Source organism: Syngnathoides biaculeatus, chromosome 11 (assembly GCF_019802595.1).
Source record: "Syngnathoides biaculeatus isolate LvHL_M chromosome 11, ASM1980259v1, whole genome shotgun sequence".
Taxonomy (NCBI): domain Eukaryota; kingdom Metazoa; phylum Chordata; class Actinopteri; order Syngnathiformes; family Syngnathidae; genus Syngnathoides; species Syngnathoides biaculeatus.
Window position 1 is genome coordinate 3,504,429 of NC_084650.1, and position 25,098 is coordinate 3,529,526.

Here is a 25,098-nt window from a genome sequence, read left to right on the forward strand (position 1 = left end):
TACCGCTGCTGCACCTGACTGCCTGCCCGATCCCCGACCACGGAATAATAAACGTTTCTCCCCGAACTACCTTGCATCTTCCGAGCCTTGCATTTGGGTCCTACTCCCGTTCCGATGGGTCGTGACAAGCTGTGGCGATCCACTGGAACAGCAATAAAAATCCCCTAAATGGACTTCACTGTAAAATATGATGGCCTAAGGCTGTTCTCCCCCTCCCACACAAAAACCAAACAAGTTACCAGCATGTGTTTCATGAAAAAGTGGTGATCATTATTTTATTTTTAGGGGGCAGTGGAGATGGTGTTCACAGGGAAGTTTGAACCAGTCCTGAGAACTATCTTTCCACCACATTTGTTCCCACATAAACATGCACCTGAGGATCTTTGAAGGATCACAAGCGAAACACAAAGACTAAAAGAGGATTAAAATGATTGCAGCATACTAAAGAAATCATAAAAATGTCCTAATTAACATGCGCATTAATATTAACATCTCTATCTCCAAAAATAAATACCAGCAAGCACACACTTTCACTACTCTGAGACACAGAATGAGGATTAATTATTAATTAATCAATTAATTAGTTAATGAATTATCCCTTTATTAGTGTCAGCAATTGTGAAAAGGATTACAGTTCATGATTTGTTCTTGGTCCAGGTCAAAATTGGCCTGTGCACATTATGTGACCCTGGAAAATGAACAGTATAAATATATGCCGCACATCAGTCAAGCCTCCTGTTTTCTAGGAATTATTACAATGGTGTTATTACAACATTAGTAAATTACATGTCCGCCTCACAGTTGAGAGGTTGAGTCTCAGTTGTTTGTTTTGAAATGTCCTGCAATCTAGGGAACTTATAGTCTACGGGGTACCCCACCTGTCACCTAAAATCAGTTGGAACAGGCTCCAGCTCCTCTGTGACCGAAATAAGGACAAACTGTATAGAAATTGGATGGGTTGGTGGTAATAGGGTACTAAACAAAGCCTGATATATTTTGCATTATTAAGACACCCTAATAAAATGGGGATGATACATAGCTTCCTTAAAACCTCATTTTATGATGAATAACAATTTCAAAATGTCATTTTAAATTATACACGAAACTTTCTGTTTTCCTGAGATCAACAATTGATCGAAACTCATGATGAAACCAGTAAACATTTAGGAAGCCTAGCCAACCTTGTAGAATACAAAAAAAAAAAAAATTGTGCAAGAGGAAGACATCTTTTTTTTTTCCAAACAATGAGGTAACTTTCAACTCACTTAGGCCAACTTATTACAGTACATCCACATTGAATTTTCCACTACCATCTGACAAGACAACAATACACAATGTCGAAGATTATTTGGTAGTCTTGTTGGTTTCTGAATTATTCATTCATTTCTTTTCCAAACGAGGGTTGCGGGTGTGCTGGAGCCCATCCCATCTGACTTTGGGCGTGAGATTAGCTGCACCCTGAACTGGTCGCCAGCCAATCGCAGAGCACATATAAACAAACAACTATTTACATTTAAGGGCAATTTAGAGTCTTCTATCAACCTACCATGCATGTTTTGTGGATATGGGTCGATGGGGGGATTGGAGTACCAGGAGAAAACCCACGCTGGCACGTGGGGAACATCCAAACGGCACACAGGTGAGGCTGGATTTAACCTGGGTCCCCAGAACTGTGAAGCAGATGTGCTAACCAGTCGTCCACCGTGTAACTTAAACAATTCAAACATCAAGACCAATTCTACTAGCAAAATATTGGACTGGAGGCACCGGCACATACAGTGTACTGTATGTCCTGAGTGATTTTTTTTTCTTTATTTATCAGTCCTTAGATTTGAAAAAGGACTTTCTCTGTCATCAATTCCTCCAAAAGTGCTTTACATACTGTTAACATATTTTAAGTTCTCAAGTGAACCATTAATAACAATAAGCTCTACATTTGCATTGTTTACTGTTCCCGTGTGCAAAATGAGACTTATCACATCTCCAGTTTGACAGTACAGTGACATTTATTGGGACTTTCACTGCCACAACAACCTTTAAACATCAAGTTTACTTTTGAGAGTCAGACAATTGCATTATATCGTTTAACAGTAAACAAAAGGAAGCAGCAAAAATTTAACTGACATCTTCATAACCCTCGTCAGCTTTGCTTTTTTGTGCAGTAAGGTTCTTTAAACCAGAAGTCTCAAAGGAAGCATTGCTACTTTCCAAATGGGCTTGCATTTGACTAAGGAATACAAAAACATACATAACCTCCTTAACTCATTTTAGCATTCATTTGAAAAAATGTGAAAAAAAAAAGTTAATATTAAACCTACTTGGTCACTCACTCTCCACCTGGGATTTTTCCAGCCCTTGATAAACACTGTCAAAAATGACCAGTGGTGATTTTAGAGCAGAATTAGGTTTAGTTACACTCAACATTGAACAAAACCAGTCCTTGATTGAAGCTGGTATTTTTATTTTTTTTATTTCTCTGTTTCTGGATTTTTGAAGTGATTCTTCCATTGAACATTTTACCATGATGATCATCATCAATGCAATACAAAATACTTGATTCGGGGTTCAGAGTGGGATGCAGTGAAATTAAAGATGCATGGGATCAGTCTAAAATTAATCCTAACATTATTTAACGAACCCTCTAATTCTGCACACAATACCACATTCCAGTTCCTACAAAATGAGAAGAAGTCCAACTTAAGGCACTAGAACTGCTGTCAATGGAAGATGATTCGTTGCACCTCAAGCTTCACCTTTTAAGCTTACAAATAAAAATGTGGGTTACATCATTTTTACTGTAATTATTATCAACTATGATATTTATAATTCCTACTGGGTGAAACACGTTGACAAATTTTAGAATGTTTTTACACTCCAGGTGTAATTACATTTGACTTTGGCCCAACAATTATTATAATGTATTTATTACGGTATTTTCAGAATTTGGAGGCAAATAATCAAAACATTAACTTAGATATACAGTAATAACCTACTATTCTTATCCACCATTGATCCTAAAATATTTCATTGCCTCAAATGTTGTTGTGCAAAAATATCAAATATGTTGGAGAAGCAGCTATTCCAATGTAGATGAATGGACATACCTGTACAATTAGTAAATTAATAAAATGTGACATCTCTGTACTCTTGCATATGACATCACGAGACCCTGTGAAATTAATAAATAAACATAACCTTAACAGAAACTCAAATTCACACGTGTACAAAAACGTTTGAAAACAAAGCTCTCGCTAAAATCAACACGGCATGGCAATTTTATCCAAAATGTATCCCTTTTCACTGTATATGATTTCAATTTACACATTTGCATTATTTATTTTAAAAAAAGGTTTTCACAATGCATTTACAACACTGACATTTAAATTGATTTTTTTTTTTTTTGAAGAGAAGACCTCATCCTATGGAATTATTTAATATTATGGAAGTTATTTCCCCTACTTTGGGTGGAAGTACCAAATAAACCAAATAATTACAAATCAATGTTCAACTGAAATGTATGGTTTTGAGTTGAGCAGCAATGTCGGATTTTTTTTTTTGAGAGGGGTTGTCCCCCCCCCACACTGGTACAGCCTGTATTATGGCTGACCTTCAGAGGTGTCTAATACAAAAATAATCCTGTAGAAAATGAGCTTCTTTACAACAAATGTAAACAATGTCACTGCTTGCATAAATAATTGCAATAAATAATGGAGAAAAAGCAAAATGTCACAATTAAAAAAGAAAAACAGTCAAATCAATTAGAAATATACAGTCCAACACAGATTACAAAGCAGCAAAAGGGAAATTTCATCATACGTGCTGCTATTTAAGTGTTTTTTTTTGTGGTGAAGTTTCATTTGAGAGATGTCAAAGCAATATTTTCTCAACTGTAATTTGCTTGATTGCAGTGAGTGCATTTCAACAAAAAGTATGTTTGGTCTCTCACAGAATAAGTACACTTAGAAATATGAATTGCTTGACAAATAAATGTATTCCACCCTGCTATTGGCTGGCGACCAGCTCAGGATGGAACCCGCCCTTCGCCCAGAGTCAGCCAGGATAGGCTGTAGCACACCCATGACCCACGTTAAGAGTCGCCGTATGGAAAATGGATGGATACCAAATATTTTTTCATTGTTTCTCTAATGAGTAACACACGAGTAAAGAGAAGGACTTTAACAAAAATCTCCATTTTGATGCTAAACTATAGTTTGTCTGTGGGAGAGAGCACATTCACTTCACAATCCGTGAACAGAAATCTTCATAATTGAGGCCCAGTGAGGCGGCTCAAATGTGGCTACAAAATGTTGAATTCCACTTGAAATTGCTCATTGCCATTCAAAAACGCTTATGACTGAAAATGAAAGAGTAAGCCTACAAGCACTTCATGATGCTACTACTTCTTTGTTACAAGACAGGTGGTATAATAAATTTGTTAAACACTCTACACACATACAAACAGAATATCGGAAGGAGAGGGGGATTGTATTTACTTTAAAGCTGTTGGGCAACTCATTTTGAAGAAAAAAATTATTGCACATTATTGTTCCATTTTTGTGTATTATCTCACATTAAAAGCACAGAGAATTATAAAAGTGGAGGAGTGCCATGCAGAAAACGCCAAAATACGATGACTTTGGTGCTTCCAGGTGGCAACTGGAGCCAGGTTGTGCGCATTAGCGTCATGTAAAATGGTACAAATTGATCATCCTTATAGGTAATGAAATATACATCTGCTCTGTCTTAACATTGCAAAGATGAAAAAAAGAGAAAGGCTGGCTTTCCGGATGGTATGAAGAGCCCTCAGATGAATGGAAGTTGAAGATAGGTCAAAGGATTGTCTTGTTCTTGATGTGTATGCGGATTGTGCTACAAGAAAGAACGTGCCACGGCTTCGAAAGGAAGCCTCAACAAGAATAAAAACAACAGATCAACTGCTCATTGGCGACTGGGGGGAAATTATGGGGGCCAGGTGGGACTAGAACCTCTGGCCCACAGCATGTCCCCGATGTCTGCTGCGGGCCATGAAGAGCAGAACTTTGCGGATGCCGCTCAGGCGGTCCTTCAGAGACGTGATGGCCAGGAAAGGCAGCTGGGCTCGGCCCTCTAATGGAAGAACAGCAAGTAGCCACCAACACCATGATGGACCATTTGGACTGGCCTGGAGGCATGGAGCAAGATATGCAAAGTTAGGGCTGCAAAAGGGTGGTACGCTTCAAATAACTGTGGGAATTTGGGAAAGTCTACATTGCAATTCATGAGATTGAACTGCCAATTGAGAGGGAAATTTAATGGAAAGTATAATGTGTTTTGGTTATATGTCCTTGCCCACATGCGCCAGCATTAGAATACCTTGATTGTTCCTCCACTTAACCAAAGCAGAATCATATCAGAAGCTTGCTTTGTACCTCAAATTTGGCTTGAAACAAAGAAAAAAAATTGACCAACTGCTGAAACGCCAAAATCTTGTTTACACTCATAGGACGAGGTTTGAAATATGGTTACATTAGCAACGATTATGGTGAAACATATTTTTCCAAAATATATTTCAATTACCAATATTAAACTTTGTGAATACTGGTTTACTGCAAAAATTTCCATTATTTCCCAAGGAAGTTTCCAACTTTTGAATAATATTGGAATTGTGAACCCTATAATAATAAAAATGATTTTCTTTGCCGACCTGAAGGCAATTTAGAGCTTGGTGCCTTGCCCAAGGACACTTCGACATCCGACAGTTGGAGTCAGCACTTTGGTCAGTGATGACCAGCTTACCAACTGGTCCAAGTATCCAAGTATCCTTGGGCAGGATACTGAACTCCCAGTTGCTCCTGATACTGCGTCATCAGTCGGTACGATGAGATAGTCTTAAGGTGCTTTGAGTACCTTAGGTAAGAAAGTGGTTCACAGGTGAAAGTCTAGAGGAGCAAGGTGTATCCTACCAAGTACACTAATGGAATCACAATAAGGCATGTAGAGTAGGTCATTACAGCATCAAGTTGGACTCAAAGATAATGAGTCCTGCAAAACTCAATTGGAAAGTCTTGAGACGTGAGCTCACTGGACTGCATTATGTGCCAATAGTCTTACTGTGCATACCTGAAGTTCAGGGTCTTTCTCAGGTATGGGTCCAAAGTGCCCCTCAATACGTTCCTTCTGCTCCGTTTTTAGGGAGTTTACCCAGACCAGCGCCTGTTCATAGACTGTGTCATGTAAAGACTGCAGCTCGCCCACTGCCAAGCCCTCCACCTGCAAGGGAATAATCAATTCATTTTGAGCCCTTCAAAAATCTCAGCTATCAGATTTCATTGCTCTCCCTTTTATACCTTGACATCCTCCAGGTACTCAATGTCGGCTGTGTTGTATCCATCTCTCTCGCTGTGTTGGACAACTTTAAATCTCCGTCTGCCAATGGTGTCCACAACCGAGCGCCCATCAGAGAAGAATGTCACGTCCCGAATCTCCAGCAGGCATCCGTAGTCTGCAAACCTAGTAAGGAGGAGGGGGTGAAATCAGTATGACACTATCTGGTTGCCGAAACAGATAGCCCCAAAAGACGGGGTCTGCCACACCCACCCTTTGAGGTCATCCCCGAGACACATGCCGAAGCAGTTGGTTCCCGTCTCCATGCATCGGCGAATCATCAGTCGGTAGCAGGGCTCAAAGATATGCAGAGGACAGGGCACAGTGGGGAAGGCCATGGTGCACACAAATATCGGCACATTCTTGTTGAGGCTGGGCAGAGAAAGGCAAAGAAGCACATGTGTTGGGTGTCTCATGGACAGATTTGCATTCCTGTCAAGACTGCAGCATGAAGAAAAGAGATTTGCACAGCCTTAAACTGCATGAGCTCTCAGAGATGAAGAGAAACAAAAGTCCTTGTTTTAAATATCTCCACTGTGACCTGGAAAATGAATGCTACTTCATCTAGAAACTTTTATATGCCTACAGTACACTTCCATACATGTATGAACCCACTAGCGCCAGAATCTAATTCTGAGCCACAAGACACTGGCCTACTTGAGAATCAAACTTGCTTTTCCCAGTCCACAGTAGAATGGTAATTTGTTTTCCCTCTCATTTACAGAAGTGAATAATATCAATTACATAAGCATAATCTAACTTTAGCAACTTAACTCCATTTCCACGGTGGTCGATGTCGAGAGCAAGTTCCTTGGAGTGCAGATCACCAGTGAACTAACTGCCACCCTCCTGGCAAAAAAGCCACAACAGCACCTATACTTCCTGACTACCAAGGCCTCCGACTGGAAGGCCCACCCCTCTCCATTCGAGACATTGGGCAGAAGAATTTCCTGACTCTCTCCTCGGACCCCACTTACCCCACCATCGACTGTATTCCATGCTGACCTCTAGCAGGATTATCTGCAGTTTCTTCCCACTGGATATATGACCGTTGAACACCCATATACAGTAATAAAACCTCATCTGTGGACTGTAACAGACACCATCCAATACCATCATTCTCCCACTACAATTTTATCACCAATGCAATAATTCTACTAAAATTAACATGACAGTGTAATAAAACCAATATATTTGTACTACTTTTACTATGCTCCATTGTGTTTATTGAATGACAATAAAGCGAGTTTAAGGGCTCTATTTTCATGATTTGTGTAACTTTGGCGTGATGGGCAGTGTAAATCTGCACATAGGCAGGTTTGACTAGATCTTATATTGGCAGACATGTGCAAAACAGGGTATTTAAAAAAGGGCAGCCTGCGCTGTTGTGGGCATCAACCCAGACAACTATATTCGGCACCAATCAAAATGTCTCCTCCAAATCCCTTTAAATGTGGCGCAATGAGTCTCGCATGAAGACCACTTTGTGGAAAAGCAATTTGTGGGTTAACAGAGCAATATCACGTATTAAAAAAAGAATGAACTGGTGATAACCTCTGGTGGATCAAGTATGGTATGTTCCCAAAACCCGTGCAGCCCAGTAGGATGATTTAAAGAATACATATAAAAATGAGTGGCATGGTGGCTCAGCTGGAAAGCATTGTCCTCACAGTTCTGAGGTCCCGGGTTCAATCCCGGACCCCCCTGTGTGGTGTTTGCATGTTTTCCGGACACTCCGGTTTCCTCCCACATCCCAAAAACATGCAACATTCATTGGACACTCTAAATTGTCCCTAGGTGTGATTGTGAGTGCGGCTGTTTGCATCGATGTTGTCATGATCCTGCCGCTCCAGCCCGGGCTGTGCTGGTGTCCGCGCGGTTGCGCTGATTGGGAGGCGCACACCTGCGCCTCATGCGGGCTGATTATTCTGTGTTTTTATATGACCCCGATGACGACTGGTGACACCCAGTTCGCTGAGCTTCATGTCCCGTTCGAGAAGTCCCGTATCCCTGATTGACAACAAGTGTGTACCGACCTTCGCCTGTTCTCCGACCAACCCCATAAGCCTGACTCCTTTGACACTTCTGCCTGCTTTGATCGTTCTCCTGTGTACCGACTCCTGCCTGCCCGCTCACCTGCTCTCTTCGCCCGACGTCCCAACTACCGCTGCTGCACCTGACTGCCTGCCCGATCCCCGACCACGAAATAATAAACGTATCTCCCCGAACTACCTTGCATCGTCCGAGTCCTGCATTTGGGTCCTACTCCCGTTCCGATGGGTCGTGACAGAACGAACTGGCCAAAACAGGACCCAGCAGGAAAGACCCGGCGTCGCCGGGACCAACGCAAGGTAGAGCGTCCGCCGGAGGACCAAGCCTGTCCGATCCGGGTAGACTCCTCGACGTCCTCCGCTTCCGTGTCTTACGCTCCGCCAGCGAGTCAGTTTGTTTCACCTCCCCGCGTTTCCAGCACCTGAGCGTCTTCGCCCGGTAGGTCCAAGTACACCAATCCGTATGAGGGAACCTGCTTGGCCATCTACCCGGGACCTCCACGTGGCGGCCAGAGGAGACGCCCCGGCAGGGCGCTCCCTTGTGCCTCCAGCTGCGCGGCAACTAAGACACCGTCCTCCCACTCCTCGCCAGCAACTTCGAAACCGGCAGACCCGCAGCTGGTGGTGAAGCTTCCAGTCCAGAGGGAGGAGGAGCCGCCAAATCACGAGGCGTTCTGCCGTGAAATGCGGGCGCAGATAGAGCGGCAGAGCGCCGAATTGGCAGCTCTCAAGGCCCAGGTCCGGCAAGGATTGGCGAACCAGCTGAGCTACGCTGACGTCGCAACTGCTGACGCAGGTTCACGTGGCAGTGGGAACTGACCCGCTCCCGAGACACGCCCACGTGTCAGTTTCGACTGACTCTCTGCATACCCTCGTTCACGTCGCTGTGAAAACAGCCCCGCCACCTCGCCAAGCGCACGCTGCAGTGGGAACAGACCCGCCACCTTGCCAAGTGCACGTCGCAGTGGGAACAGACTCACCACCTGGCCAAGCGCACGTAGCTGCGGAAACGGGTCAGCCTCCTCGCCATTCCCACGTCGAAGTTTTGGCTGTTCCGAGCAGAGCTCACGTTGCAGTTGGAACTGACCCGCTCCCGAGGCACGCCCACGTGTCAGTTTCGACTGACTCTCTGCCTACTCTCGTTCACGTCGCCGTGGAAACGGACCCGCCACCGCGCCACGCCCACGTTGGTGTTTCAAAGAATGCACTGCAAGCTCACGTGGCAGTGGTGACAGACCCGATGCCGCCTCACGTTGCTGTCCAGGAGGTGGCGATGTCTCCACAGCCGCTTCTCGTCCGTGCCCTGGAGTACCAGTGGCGACCGGTCCACGGTCGCTCCCCGTTCTTGCTCTGTTGGCGACCGGTCCGCGGTCGTCCCCTGTTCCGGCTCCGATGGCGATGGGCACGTCCATGTGTTCCGGTCAGGGAGGTGGCGATCGTGCCACCACCTTCTCACGTTCCTGTTCAGGAGGAGGTGGCACTGGCGCCGCCTTCTCACGTTCCTGTCCAGGAGGAGGTGGCACTGGCGCCGCCTTCTCACGTTCCTGTCCAGGAGGAGGTGGCACTGGCGCCGCCTTCTCACGTTGCCGTCCAGGAGGAGGTGGGACTGGCGCTGCCTTCTCACGTTGCCGTCCAGGAGTACCAGCAGCGACCGGTCCGCGGCCGTCCCACGCCCTTGTCTCGACGGCGACAGGAGCTGGGGAGTTCTGTGGAGCCACCCCGGAGCTGGAGAGACTTCGGAATGGCTGTGATGGTGGCGGTCATGGCTCTGGTCCTTCTCTCCATCATCCTCTTCGCTCCTGAGGGCTCCCAGCCGCTTCATGACCTGGCCTCATTGATGACCAATCCACGGCTGCCTCCTGACCAAGCCTCGGTGGCGACCAGTCCCTGGTCGTCTCACAACCACGGCGTGGGAGGTTCTCGTCCGGAGCAGTTGCCTGACTCGACCTGCTTCCTGCTTCGCCGTTCTGTTCCTCACAGAGGGCGTCCGCCCGAATCACCCCGTGGGGATCCTGGTGCTTGGCGTCCGGGTCGTCCTCCTGACCTGTCCACCCGGAGGCCTTGCGTTTGGTGGCCTGGATGGCCACCAGACTGAGGTTCGGGGGGCACACCTGCGCCTCATGCGGGCTGATTATTCTGTGTTTTTATATGACCCCGATGACGACTGGTGATGCCCAGTTCGCTGAGCTTCATGTCCCGTTCGAGAAGTCCCGTATCCCTGATTGACAACAAGTGTGTACCGACCTTCGCCTGTTCTCCGACCAACCCCATAAGCCTGACTCCTTTGACACTTCTGTCTGCTTTGATCGTTCTCCTGTGTACCGACTCCTGCCTGCCCGCTCACCTGCTCTCTTCGCCCGACGTCCCAACTACCGCTGCAAGAATGAGTATCAGCAGGCATGAATTTAGATGGACTTTCTGTAACTAAATTCTTGCATGTGCTGGGTACATGTCAAAAGACAAACCCTCACTGAGCCGGTATGCCGAGCTTGTCACATGCCAAATTAGCAAACACTCGCTTCCACAGAAATCTGGATAAGGCTGAGAGGAGATCCACCTTATAAGAATTAATAATAAACACAGTAGGCATATTGTGTCTCTGTATCAGATACCTTTCTCGTGTTCTTAGATAATGAGGAAAGGGTGACTCAAGATGGTCCTCGAATTACAGAACTGGGTAGCCATTTAGCGCCCCCAAAAAGGAATAGCCTACAGAAATGGTTAAAACCAAATTAATGCTACATCACCACAATTCAGTATTATTACTACATACTAAAACAATTCTCAATTAAATGCCAATTTGTTTATGTATATGCATAACTGAAGAGGAAAAAGTATCATCAGGAATGCAAATAAACAATTATAAATTGGCATCTAATTGAGAAATAATAACGCACTTTACAGTTGTCATTAAAAAATATACATACCTTTAAAAATTCACAAATGACTGGTAACTGGTAATATTCTACCATTAAAAATATTTAAAATATTAAAAAAGATTTGTTTTTAACCAATACTGTTGTTAATTTAGCAGCTTAGTTAGCATGAATTTTCCACTGAGTGGCAGTCAAATACATTTCTTCAGCATCGTAAATTTTAAATGAATAACAACAGCATGACATAGTGACTTCAGTATGTCCTTTCTTCAGTCATTCTTCTGCTTAACAGATAATAATTACTAATCAACTGGCCTTGAGCAATAAAATACTGGTTTAAAAATGAAGACCTACTGTATATAACAAGGTATAAGGTTACTTTTTATATATAGAGTTTTGTTTGCTCAGCCCTCTGGCTGGTGATACTTGACACGTTGCGTGATGTGTATCCAAGAGGTCAGTGTGCATCTTGCCAGATGAGCTAGAGTGGGCCCATAGGTCAAACAACAGCACAGGTTATGTCAGTCCAACACCAGGGGCGTGGCCAGGGTAAAGAAAGAGGAACAACCAGTCATAAATATCTCTTCCTGAGGGGAAAGGTTAGGTTCCACACATCAGGGATCTCTTAGCTGGCTATGGCCATGTTTAAGACATCAAAGTTCAACATAAGAAGATAAGACTTGGCAGGAGAAGGTGTGGTAGTATAACAAGTGTTTTAGAGGAAGATCTAAAACTTACTTGGAAAGCTCAGCCATCTCCTCGTCGTGGAGTTTCTGTCTTTCCATGAGTTCAGACGGAAGATACCTCGCAATGAGGTTTTCCATTAATGCAGTCTTGCAGTATTGCCTTTGGACTAGGTACTGCGGAGGGACGGAGATACTGTTATGAAACGGGTTACTTTCGGCGGTAAAAAAGAACGACAAAAAGAGGGAAGGATTTGTCATCTCATGAATTCATCTTGCCAGTCTTTCAACTAACGTGGCTGTATAGTTGATTATAAGCAGATCAATCATTGTCCTGATCGGAAATAGTGTCCACTCCACGTGTTGGAACATCAAGAATGTGGACCTGCAATGTTATTTACAAAATCTTTTTCCAAACACTCTCAGATAGCTTTAGGATGTCAGTTACCATATCTAAACCCAGAAAGACTCAGTTAGTGTATTTGTCCCACCCATATTATTTATTTTTATAGGCCAAGGAACCAATGCCAATTGCTATATTTGGTAAAAATATATTCTCAGAAATGATTAAGCAGTTAATTACCATAATTTGAATGACAAATAATTTTTTTAATCATTAACACTTACATTAACAGGGACAACAAAAGATATGAATTACAGGCATAACATTTGGATTTTTTACCATACTTTTGCATTCAGTATTCGTTTAAATTGACAACAGAAGAATTTTAAAGTGCAAATACATGAAAAAAATTAACAGATGGATTTTTTTTTTCTATTTGGACCCTAATTGTATGCACTATATAAAGAACATAATGAGTGACATTACTGTAAAAACAATATTTGTGTGATTCCCTTTAACGTTAAATCACTTTCCTTTTACTCCTTTATTTGTTTTTCCACAAAGTGATGACTTCAAAATAAAAACCAGAAATGCCTTTCTCAGATGTCGAAACAGGTAATCTTTGATGGAGTTTCATTTTAAATAAATGATGTACATAGATGGTGTTAAACTGAAACAGAAGCTCATTTTTTTGTGCATGCATTTCAATCCCGATTGTTTGTTTTGTGCATTGTGGCCGTTTTTGTTTTATCCTGCATTTTATGTGTTGTTTGTTTGAATGTCATGTTCTCTGTTTTGTGTAGTAACGTGTTAAAAAAAAAAACGGGAAAAATTTGATCGATTTTGATTCCAATTTGAGAGGGCTAATATCAGCCGATAAAATTAGCCAGCCAAAGTTGATTGGACCAGAGTTTAACTGAAGCTAACTGTGGAGGGTCACGTACTTCTGACAACTCTTCTTTGCAGAGGGGACACTTTGGGTTGTGGTCCAGACATCTCTTGAGACACTGAAGACAGAAGGTGTGACCACACGGAGTCGTCACCGGCTCATACAGCAATCTGAGTAAAAATGTACAAGAGTGACTTTAGCAAGTATGTCAACAATTGCAAGTTATTCTAGTTGTATAGTGCCCCTCACCTCATGCAAAGAGAACATTCCAGATCTGTTGGATCCAAAATGTCACCAACTGCAGAACTTAACAGATCGTTCGCTTCTGCTGACTCTAAAATATAAGACTCGAGTTCACCACTTCATTTTATTTGTGGTGAATTATCACATTAGTTAGTATTTGAAGTATATTCCTGAGTCCTCACCAGTCTTCAGTCTTTTGTTAGCATCACCCCTTCCCTTTGTTCCATTCTCCTCATCGCAGTCGTCCTTTGTGATCTTTCGCTTCCGCACATGAAGAAGGTAGTTGTCCATTTTCTTCTCGTCCTGAACTTTGAACTCACTGCGATCCAACCTCCCTACCACAGGAGCAGTTGAAGTTCTGCTCAACTCCAAAGACAGGGGGCCAGGGCCAAAGAGCTGAAAGGAGGGCAGGGAAATTATTACAATTATTGTCAAAGCACACTTGCAAACACTTCTCTTACTTGCGAAGGAGCACTGACACTATTCTTGATGCGTCCTCTGGAGGAAAGGATGCTGGGAAAGTCACAGATCCGATCGGGCACCTGATCTGTCACAGGAGCTAGGAGGTCACTAAGAAGCTGAGGAAACAATCAATACAACAAACTATTGTTGAATTATTTGCTTTTTACATTAGTTTAGTGGTGTCTTTTGTGCAAGAAACATTCATTTGCAGTCGGGACACAGGAGTTCTCATATCCTGTTCCGGCTGGAGTCTTAAAGTGTCCAGAGGTCACTTGTTAACTACTAAGATTCACTACATTTGTTGCCCATTGATGTTTTTTTTAAAGTCAATAGTGGGGTTAGAAAAATGTCTAAGTATTGCAAAAATGTTGGCAAGTTGACAACAATGAGTAAGTCGCTCACTTCATTGGGTCCCGTAGATCCGCATGCCCAATGAAAAACTTTAGAACAAACATGATGCTTAGCTAAATGCAGAGGGGTTGCGTCAGTAAGAGCATCCGGCGTAAAACTGTGCCAAACAAATACGCGTTCATCTAAGATGACATGCTGTGGCGACCCCTAACAGGACAAGTCGAAAGGAAAAGAAGATGATGCTTAGTTTTGATTGGACAAAGTGTTTATCATTGAGGTTGTGGACTGCGGTGGGGTAGAACAGCACCATGTCATTGCGAGCGATTTCAAATTATTGTGCTTCTCTTCTGTAGGGGGTTACGGCCATGCTACCCTGAGAACGCCCGATCTCGTCAGATCTCAGAAGCTAAGTGGGTTTGGCCCTGGTTAGTACTTGGATGGGAGAGCGCCTAGGAATTCCAGGAGCTGTAAGCTTCTCTCCCTGGCTAGAATGCAGAGGGGTTGCATGAGGAAGGGCATCCGGCATAAAAAACTGTACCAAACAAATATGTGTTCATCTGAGATGACACGCTGTGGCGACCCCTAACGGGACAAGCCGAAAGGAAAAGAAGAAGTGCTTCTCTTCTGCAGCTGGAAATGCTAACTTCATTATTATGTCAAAAACATGCAAGGAAATTGTCCCCAGTAGTTCGAGCCGTTCTAGTATAACAATAGATGTGCATTTTGACAATAATAATTTTGGGACATAAAAACAAAAAGATACTAGGGAGAGTCACTTCACCTCTGGAAATTGAAAAGCAAGAGGGAAGAATCTGTTGGAATGTCTGCTGGTTTTAGTGAGCAGTGATCGATCTGACATTCTGACAATGTCAATGAATTCAATCAATTACTTGATGAAATTAATGAGTGACTGTTTAAAGCAAAGTCTAAATACCTTATTAGCTTCATTCCTTGCCAGTCGACACTCAGGCTCTATGGAAAGACATAGTAGGTATTCTCTCAGTGCTTCTTCAGTCCTGCCAAGTGACACCAGAGCCTGTGCCTTACGAACATGACCCTGGTGGCATGGAGAAGTAATTTAGGAAATATATTGGGAATTGATTCTTTAAAAGATGAACAAAAAGTCAAAGTTTAGCATTGTGTGGAGCTTCCGTAAAGGTGTGGATTAGGTCATACCTTGGACCACAGAGGCATGAGTCTGCAGGCCATTTCAGCATCTCTCAGAGCTTTGTCATAGTGCTTGAGACTGGAGTGGATCTGGGACCGGTTACTGAACAGTATGTGGTCTGTGGGCGCTGAAGAGCAGGGTGAGGGGAAAAAAGTATTTATTTGAAATAAATATGCATCAGTAAATGATTTAATTTCTTTTCTTGTCTGACCAAATGTGTGGAATTCCAAAGATCATTAGCTGGGCCATTAATTATTATTATCGAGTTACTTGTGTTTTTTAAGTTAAATGAAAGAATGATTATTTTCAAATGCATTAGCTACCAGATTACAAAATGGCTGTCTTATAAAACCACGCCGCACTATCAAGGTCACCCATATTCTATGTTTCATAACTATGAAAAACTTATGTAAATGCCACATTTAGCCTAAAGAGTTTTTGAAGAAGCAGTTAAGCAAGCATCTGTGGGATATGGCTAAATTCTAAATAAATGAAAAACACAGAAACAGCAGCAGCAAAAAATAAAAACTAAAAAAAGTGTGGGGACCCACATATTGTAAATGTGAGTGCACACACACTCCCAATAACTTGTTCTAATTATATCAGCAAAACATTGGACTGACTTACATTAATTTCCTGAGGGCTGGCCAACCCCAAATTGACACACACCAGCCAAATGGCTCAGCCCAAAATTAATTTTGCATGTAATTTCAATCACAATTCATAACACCATACGGAATCATGTGTGGCTATGACTGACTCCAAAAGATACAGTCACATAATGTGATTGTAATGTAACGTTAAAATAAGATATGCCCTGCGATTGGCTGGCAACCAGTTTAGGGTGTCCCCTGCCTCCTGCCCGTTGACAGCTGGGATAGGCTCCAGCACACCCGTGACTTTTGTGAGGATAAGCAGCTAAGAAAATGGATGGATGGATGGATGGATGGATGGATGGATGGATGGATGGAAAATTAAGATGTGCTTGAGCTATTCCAAGTGAAGTTTCTGTTCTGACTTACATTGATAACTGTAATTCACATACTACTTTGACAGATTGGTTAAAACACAATGTATTATGTATTACAAATTTACAGTAAAATCTATTAGAGGAAGCCACCATAATGGATAAGTCCAATAATTTGTTGTTTATCATTCTGTCCACTGTACACAATTGAACACTGATTAATGGTTTTACCAAAGTCAATTTATCAACTGCTCATGGGCACACTTTATGGTCAATTAAGTATTTTTGAAAAAGTCCCATTTGATTGCAAATACCCAGTGGTTCACATCATTTCTGGCATTGTGAGAACTAGTTGCCCTTTGTATTTATGTATTTGTAAAAATGCTTTCCCAAAAAGTTTGACTTCAAGAAACATTACACTTATATATATCTGAATCTGCACAATAAAGTAATGCAAAACCAGGGAAAGAGTCAGAAAACCCCCTAACAAATAGCTGGCAGCAGTAGTCTATTTGCAGCAAGTTTTAGTGGTTTCTTCGAGGGGCCCAAGGACTACTATGACCAAATTCTGAAAAAATACATCAACAACTGCATATCTTGAAGCAGTAACTCCCAACCACTGTGTCAAGGCACATTAGTGTACCGGAGAGAACATCAGGTCTTGTCAGGGAAATTACCCAAATTTGATTTAATTGGTCTGAAAATTATTTATTTACTAAAACTAATTTATCTTGGTCATGTATTTGTGCCAGCAATACAGTGAGAGGCAAGCCAATTCAAAGCTCTTCCACAAGATGGCAGAAGATAGATAATTAACCTGAGCATCCACTTTTTGTCATATTGTTGTTTGGTGGTGTGCCTGAACATTTTTTTTCAAATGTAAAAAAAAATGTGTGCCTTGACATCAGAAAGGTTTGGAAACACTATGTTAAATAACATCAGTCATCACTGCTAAAAGTCAGAGCGATGTCTTACTTTAATCTTGCGGTTATATCAACATGTCTGGATGCCCGTTATAGAAGCGAACTTGGCCTAGTGAGTATTCCTAGTGGTGACCTGCAATAATACCCTTGACCTACATTTGTGTCATTCTCCCATTACACAATGAGTGAGGCAGGAGGGGCGGTGATGTGCTTACGCAATGTTTGGCCCACTGGCCCAGCCACCATGAAGCTTGTTATCCAACACTTGGAGACAGGATAACCATCACACACACACGCACACACACACACACCACACACACACACACATGGGTGTGTACCCTACCCAAGATATGGTTTTAATGCCAATTTTGTAGTGTCTTTCTCCAGCTATAGATTATTATGAACTCCCACACCCTCCTGTCGTGGGAACTTTATTCCTAATAAAAATTGTATAGGGATGTTTGATAACATTTTCAGACCAAAAACAGCATATCTATTCACTCTTGAGTACTCCCCGTTCCAGATAAATACAGGACCTCTTGTACTTTTGATAAATACAAGTTCAACTGGCAAAATGACATAATTGTGACGCACATTATGATTTGCTAACATCTCAAACTGGCCAATTCCTGGAAAGGAGGACTCTAGCTTTCTGGGAGTTTGTTTTGCCTTAAGTACCAGTGGCTGGTTTTGGCAGCCTTCACGAGTACCCAGCACTTTGCAATTATCCCGGTATCGTCCCGATATGTACTTGCCCAACAAAAACAACAATAATCAAAATAATAATGGGAAATGATTTAAAAAATAGATAGATATTTAAACATTGCAAGGAAAAAGACAGCAAAGCAGCACTTAGAGTTTAAGGGTGAGGGTGGGGGGGGGGAATCACCCTTTACAATTACCATGGTATCATGCGATGTTCGAAGTTAGTTTGGGTAAGCAAAACTTTGTCAAAAGACACAAGACTCACACATGGAGATGGCGTTGTCGTATTTCTCCAGAGCCTCTTGCACCTTGTTTTGGGAGTACAGGCCGTTGCCCTCCCGCCTCAGCTGGCCGGCCCGGTACACCCTCGGGAAGCATTTGGCGAGCAGGCTGCTGAGGACCACGTTGACCCTGTAGCCGCGAACGGCCACTCCGGAGCTGAGCCTGCACTCCTTACACACGACCTCAGACTCTTTCGTGTCCTTCTCCAGACACTTTTTACAGAAGCAGTGTCCGCACGACAACGTGACGGGCTCGAACAGCGAGCTCAGACATATCCGGCAGGAGAACTCTTGGCAGCAGCAACCTGTGGCTCCCGGGCCGGGGCATCCGACCGCTCCGGCCTCCGAGCCCTCTCTCCGGTCACCCGCCTTGTCTATCTTGGTGATGGAGGTCAGATAGTCGACAAGGTTCCCCAGGTGCGCGGGTCTCAGTCTCTCCATCTCCGCGGCTTGCCGGTACACAACGAAAGCCTCCGCGAATTTGCCCCCGTATGCGAGCGCGTCCGCCCGCCTCACCGTCAGCTCCTGTCGGCGGCTCGCTCCGTCGCCCAGAGCCGCCAGCTGGCACTCGTAAATCTCCGCGGCCAGCTCGAAGTTTTTCGCCTGGAAGGCTTCTGCGGCGAGCTGCAGCATGCTCTCGCTTTCTGTGCCCATGGCGGCCGGCTTGTTGGAGCGGCTCATGTGCGTGGAGCATCCCGGCTCATGTTCGTTGAGGAAGCACTTAAAAGACGGAGCGCACTCTCTGCTCTCCACTGACTCTACTAACCGAACATCTCTACAGACTGAGGAGAAAAAAATACGTTACGTAAAAGTTGTGTCATGTGACGCCACCCAAATGTTCTCATTGGGCAAGCTGGGTTACAAAACAATTTGCCATGTAACACTTCCACAACGGGAGTGACTCTTCTGACCTGCATTCTCTACTCACTGGACGGGTTAGGCATCTAAAAAGGCTCTGCAATAAACCATTGGAGTCACATTTCTAATATACTGATTATAATGATTTGGCTCTTTGCATCCCAAACAACTTTTTTTGTGATATAACCCCCAAGAAACGCTAACTAACCTAAACCTACTTTCCTTCTAATTGAGGTCAGTTGGAAGTTTACTCTGAACTAACTCAGTAAACCCACAATGAGCCTTGTTAATATCAGGTTATTAATGACCACAGCATCGGTTTTTCAGGTAAACACTTTGTCTTTTTAAGTTTATGAAAACACATGCCAATAAATCTTCATTAGATGTGACGAAACCTATTTCACTTTCTAGAAATAGTCCATCCTTGATTTCGGAATATCCATCCATTTTTCTTAGCCGCTTATCCTCACAATGCTCACGGGAGTGCTGGAGCCAATCACAGCTGTCATCAGGCAGGAAGCAGGCTACGCACAAAACTGGCTGACAGCCAATCCCAGGGCACATGGAGACAGACAACAGTCACAGAATCTCATTTACAGGCAATTTAGAGAGTCTAATTAATGTTGCAGGTTTTTTGGGGGGATGCAGGAGGAAACTTGAGTGCTTGGGGAAAACCCACACAGGCACAGTGAGAACATGCAAACTCCAAATAAACGGGGCTGGGATTTGAACCCCGGTCCTCAGAACTGTGAGCGCAACATTCTACAGCTGTTCCACCATGCCGCCTGATTTCAGGGTACTGCATGGTTATTTTTATTTTGTGCAGTTGTTTAATCTTGCAGTAGTCTGTAAAAACTCAATTTGTAGACGTTGTCCTTGTCAGAATAGAGGGTACAGCACACTAGAATAAAGGCCTTTCGATTTACTTGATTTGATAATGTATGATGGTTGCACACGATTAAAATGCACTAACCTGACATTTAATATTTTAAAAAGAGAGGAAAATTATGGCACATTACTACATTTTAATCATGTGCAACTGATGAAAGGCTACATGATCAAGTTTTACTCTTCAAGGTCTGAGCCAATTTCAATCCCTTTATTCTACTTCATCAATGGACTGTGTATGTCCTTGCTCCCTTTCATACGGACAATGTAGGCTCAATTCCTGGCCAGTCCCATGCTCAAAGAAATCAGTGTTCTGGAACAGGAAGTGTATTTGGTGTTTAAACAAAAAACAAAACTAACAGGCAAATAAATCATGAGAGTGACTCCCTGTGGCGACTCTCGACAGGGCAAACTAAAAGTCATGAGAACAACACCAGCCTTCTCTTATGAGTTTAATTTGTGACAGAGCTTTGAACATAATGTAAATTAATATTGCCTTAATCCATTCCAACTCCAATTGTTCTTCATGATCTTAATAAAGATTTTTTTTAAATGATAAAGAGAATGCAAATAAAAATATTTATATTTGCATACATCCATCCATTTTCTGAGCTGCTTATCCTCACGAGGGTCACAGGAGTGCTGCAGCCTATCCCAGGTATCTTCGGGCAGGAGCCGGGGTACACCCTGAACTAGTTGCCAGCCAATTGCCGGGCACATGGAGACAGGCAACAGTTGCACACACAAGTCTCCAATGAATGCATGTGTCTCCAATGATGTGGGAGGAAACCGGAGTGCCCAGAGAAAACCCAGGCAGGCACAAGGAGAACATGCAAACTCCACACAGGAGGGGTTGGGATTTGAATCCCGGTCCTCAGAACTGTGAGGCCGACATTCCACAGCTGCGTCACAGTGCCACTCATTATATGATTAACTATGGGATGGCACAGTGGATCAGCTGATAAAGCGTTGGCCTCACAGTTCTGAAGTTCCAGGTTCAATCCCGGACCCACCTGTGTGGAGTTTGCATGTTCTCCCCGTACCTCTGCGGGTTTCCTCCGGCCACTCCGGTTTCCTCCCACATCCCCAAAACATGCATTCATTGGGGGCTCTAAATTGCAGCAATTGATCGTGACTGTTGTTTGTCTCAAAGTGCCCTGTGATTGGCTGGCAACCAGTTCAGGGTGTACCCCACCTCCTGCCTGTTGACAGCTGGGATAGGCTACAGCACTACCCACGACCCTCGTGAGGATAAACGACAAAGTAAATGGATGGATGATAACTATGGATTGATATAATCAAAAGGTGGGGTGTGTTGGAAGTGTGTTTTATATATACTATATATCAAACATTGGTTTTATTAGTTTTACCTTCTACTTTCACAGGCTTTGTTCTGTTGTGGGTTCTAGCTCTCCTGGTCATGCTGTTTGTAACATTTGTCCTTTGACAACCTTCATATGTATTTTTGTTATGATGGTCATGTGTTCTACTGGATCCATGTGCGTAATACTTGGTGAAGCTGGAGAAAGATAATAGTTTAGTTTTGTCTGTCTCGCTCACTTTAAGGGACTTTTAGTCCGAATTTCAGTAAAGGGTGACAACTTGTAAGACTTGTACCCTTTCCTCTTTTTGTAAAGACTTTTCTTTCTTTTTTGTAAAAAAAAAAAAAAAAAATATATATATATATATATATATATATATATATATATATATAGAGAGAGAGAGAGAGAGAGAGAGAGAGAGAGAGAGAGAGAGAGAGATACACACACACAGAAAGACAAGATTGCTTTGTCACTTGTATGAAAAAGATTTGCCCCCCCCCCCAAAAAAGAATGTGGAGACTAGACTGGCCTGGCTGCAGTCCAGATCTGTCTTCCATTGAAAATGTGTGGTGCATTATGAAGGGTAAGATATAACAACAGAGACCCCGGACTGTTGAACAGCTGAAGCTGTAGAACAAACAAGAATGGGAAAGAATTCCATTTAAAAAGCTTCAAAAGTTGGTGTCCTCAGTTCCCAAACGTTTATTGAATGTTGTTAAAAGATGATGCGACACAGTAGTAAACATAACCCTGCCCCCAAAAAATAAAATAAATTCCAAGTTAATGATTATTTGCTAAAAACAATCAGTGTGAACATTAAATATGTCTCTGTGGTGTATTTGATTAAATATAGGTTGAACATGATTTGCAAATCATTGTGTTCAGTTTTTATTTATGTTTACCAGAATGTCCAAACTACATTGGAATTGGGTTTGTAGATGTGGTCTATATATGTAATACTCATGAATATTAAGACATCTAGTGGTGTCACCGGGTGCATGACTCTCCTACAACTCAAATAATTAGTGCAATACTCACCACTTTTCTTTACATTGTTTAATATTACAATTAACAATGGAACTTTTTCCCTGTCCTTGCTTGTCATTGTTGTTTTCATGCTCATCGTATGAATAGACTACTTTTCTGTCTACATAATCATCATCATCATCCTCTTCCTTCATACTGCTATCCATATCCACATACCCACCCTAAGTGACATTCACAAATGTTTGTCAGTCATGATTATTAATTTTTCGGAATTAAAAAAAAAAATAAATAGAAAAAAAACATTGTGGTGTAATTTAACTTCCCACCAAAAACTGGAACTAGAGTGTATACTTTCATGGTTGTGGTGAAGCGATTTTCCTCCAAAGTATTCTGCTGGAGAAACCAGCTTCATTTTCAGCATCACTTCAAGACAATCAGCATTACTTCCTGGCAATTCGCAATAAAGCCATTTGGTAATCTGAAGATGATCTGTGCCAATGTCTGAAGTAACAGAGTGCATAATATAGGTCGGTCGGTCCAGCCTGTGAACTTAATCCCTACCATAGACAATAAGGTGGTTTGGACGTACAACACCCACAGACCACCTGACACACTGTAACAGAGGGATGTACTTGTACAAATAAGGGCACAAATTACTTATACAAATAAGGGCACAAATGATTCATTTTATGTAAGCGCGCAGATGCAAATTAACTGGATATTTTCCCCATTGTGCATCTTATAAAAAAGTCCAGTGGTTTTCATAGACACAAGGGACTGGACCCAAATCCAGGACTCCCAGGCAAAAGCATAATCTTGAGCGTGGTTTTATGCCAGATCAAGGTCGTACACCAATAACCGGACCAAAACAGGTGGAAGCACAAAAATATTAGGCTACAGGCAAGATCCAAAGACATGTACAAGGTCCGATGACCATGAGGCAAACTTGGAGACGTGAACAAGAAGTAACTAGACGAAAGTGGCTCAGGCTTGCTGTGACAAATGGATGCTCTACACAAGGTTTGCAAAGTTACGCACAATCGCGGCGAATTCAACATCCAGTAACGCAACGCAACAAACTGGCAAATGCTGATGACACATTTGAGGCTTAAATGGCTAGTCTAATTACCATCAAATGCGGTGCAGCCGAGGGACAGCTGTCAGAGGCGGTACCACCCAGGGCAGTGGTTTGGCCATGCCCCTGGCAGGCAGCACCGCCCAGGGCAGTGGCATGACCATGCTCCTGACAGAGCCCCCCAAGGCGCGGATCCCAGACGCGAGAGAACAACAAAATATGAGCAGGGGAGGGCGAAGGGGACCCCGGGGGAGGGCACAAACCCCCCACCCCAGTCGGTCTAGTGGCCGTCCAGGCCACCCCAAGCAAGGAGTCTGGCCGAGTAAGTCAGGAGGTCAGCCGGGATACCAAGCACCAGGGTTCCCGCGGGGCAATTCGGGCAGACGTCCTTGAGGAAGGACCCAAAGGCACAGCAGGAACCAGACGGGGGCAGGTGACGGCTTCGGACGAAGGCTACCCAAGACGTGGTCAAGAGCCGGTGGCTGCCGACGCTGGGACAGGGCCGCCAAGTCTTGGGCAAAAGGCTGCTGTGGTTTGGGTGCTGCCAAGGCGTGGGTGAGAGGTCGCTGTGATTCGGGCGCCGCTGAGGCGTGGTCATCAGGCAGCTGTGGAATAGTCCCCGCCGTAGCAAGAGTGGGAGGTGGCCAAGGATCGGTCGCTACCGAGACGTGGTCATCGGGTGGCCGTGGAGATGGTTTTTGATGAGCACATTATTCCTAAAGGAAAGTGCTACTCAAGATCAAATGAGGAGGCTTTGGTCTACCTTTCCAGGTTACATTTGCATTGAATTCCCCCAGGGAATTCAAGGGAGTCACCAAAAGAGAAAAAATAACGAAAGCACACATTGACTCCATACATGAGACCTTGTCGGGAGGTGGACTTGAATGCAGACCTCTGTAGAGACGACAATTTAAAGGTCAAGTGTCGTCAAACTGATGATTTTTGGTATATTATTAATGAAAAACCCACAGCCAATCTGGTCACATGTGTTTTTCACCACAAAACATGATTTTGACATAAACAGCTTTTTGTAACTCCCGCCATGAAAATTCTCTCAGGGATTTGTTTTCGAGAAGAAGCAGGAAGTGACATAAAGGACAGCGGCGCCCCCTCGGGGACTCGTTTGTTTCCATTAGTTTTACCTCCGGGAAGGTAGCTCGTTGTTCCTTCGTGTTAGCCAAAATGCCAGCTCATTGCATTGCTGGAAATTGCTTGAACACTCGGGAGAATGGAATTACCCTTCATAAGTTTGAAAGAGACCCTGTTCGTTGTGAAAAATGGATTGCACAGGTGCAGGGGACGAGAGCTTTGTGGGATCCAAATAACAGGGAGGTGTGTTTACAGCTACTAAAAAGAAATAATAGTTTAGGGCGGACCACGTAATCGGTCTCTCTCATAACGTAGCAAAAGATCCGCGTAGGAAATGTGTCGATGTGCGCGTTGCCCAGCCAACAATGTCTCGATAGTGTTCATCGTGTACTGCGGCGACTTTGAACATAGCCCTAAAAGCAACATAGCTCGGCTCCACCTCCTCCTTATATGCCACCATGGGTGCCAAAACTCAGCCACACAGGCTGAGGTGCCGCGTTTGGCGGTCGCAGCTTCTGCGAAGGCTGCGCGTCGGGATTTGCAATGGGGGCGGCTCTGAAGAACCCAGCCGAGA

At 43.5% G+C, this 25,098-nt stretch overlaps 1 protein-coding gene and 1 pseudogene across 3 annotated transcripts; one reads left to right on the forward strand and one right to left on the reverse strand.

The window, feature by feature from the left end:
* Positions 1-23: 23 nt before the first annotated feature.
* Positions 24-19,095, reverse strand: LOC133508740 (LON peptidase N-terminal domain and RING finger protein 3-like). Of its 3 annotated transcripts, none has more exons than XM_061835108.1 (12): positions 18,290-19,095; positions 15,438-15,556; positions 15,196-15,318; positions 13,910-14,026; positions 13,631-13,844; positions 13,455-13,533; positions 13,261-13,375; positions 12,029-12,150; positions 6,577-6,735; positions 6,327-6,489; positions 6,100-6,249; positions 24-5,161 (listed from the first exon to the last, which is right to left on the reverse strand). In XM_061835108.1, exons 1-12 carry the CDS (start codon positions 18,984-18,986, stop codon positions 4,979-4,981), a joined length of 2,241 nt encoding a protein of 746 aa, XP_061691092.1. In that variant the 5' UTR covers positions 18,987-19,095; the 3' UTR covers positions 24-4,978. The 3 variants fall into 3 exon arrangements, with proteins under 3 accessions (XP_061691092.1, XP_061691093.1, XP_061691091.1); XM_061835109.1 differs by having other exon boundaries at positions 25-5,161; positions 13,455-13,539; positions 13,928-14,026; XM_061835107.1 differs by having other exon boundaries at positions 25-5,161; positions 13,455-13,539.
* On the forward strand, positions 14,617-14,735 carry LOC133509281 (5S ribosomal RNA; annotated as a pseudogene).
* Positions 19,096-25,098: the final 6,003 nt, after the last annotated feature.

Coding starts and splice junctions, on each gene's coding strand:
- LOC133508740 (XM_061835107.1), bottom strand. CDS start 18,986: ATGAGCCGCTCCAACAAGCCGGCCGCCATGGGCACAGAAAGCGAGAGC. Junction 6,736..12,028: donor GAGATGGCTGAGCTTTCCAA/GTAAGTTTTAGA, acceptor TTCTCTGCCCAG/CCTCAACAAGAATGTGCCGA. Junction 6,250..6,326: donor AGTACCTGGAGGATGTCAAG/GTATAAAAGGGA, acceptor ATTCCCTTGCAG/GTGGAGGGCTTGGCAGTGGG.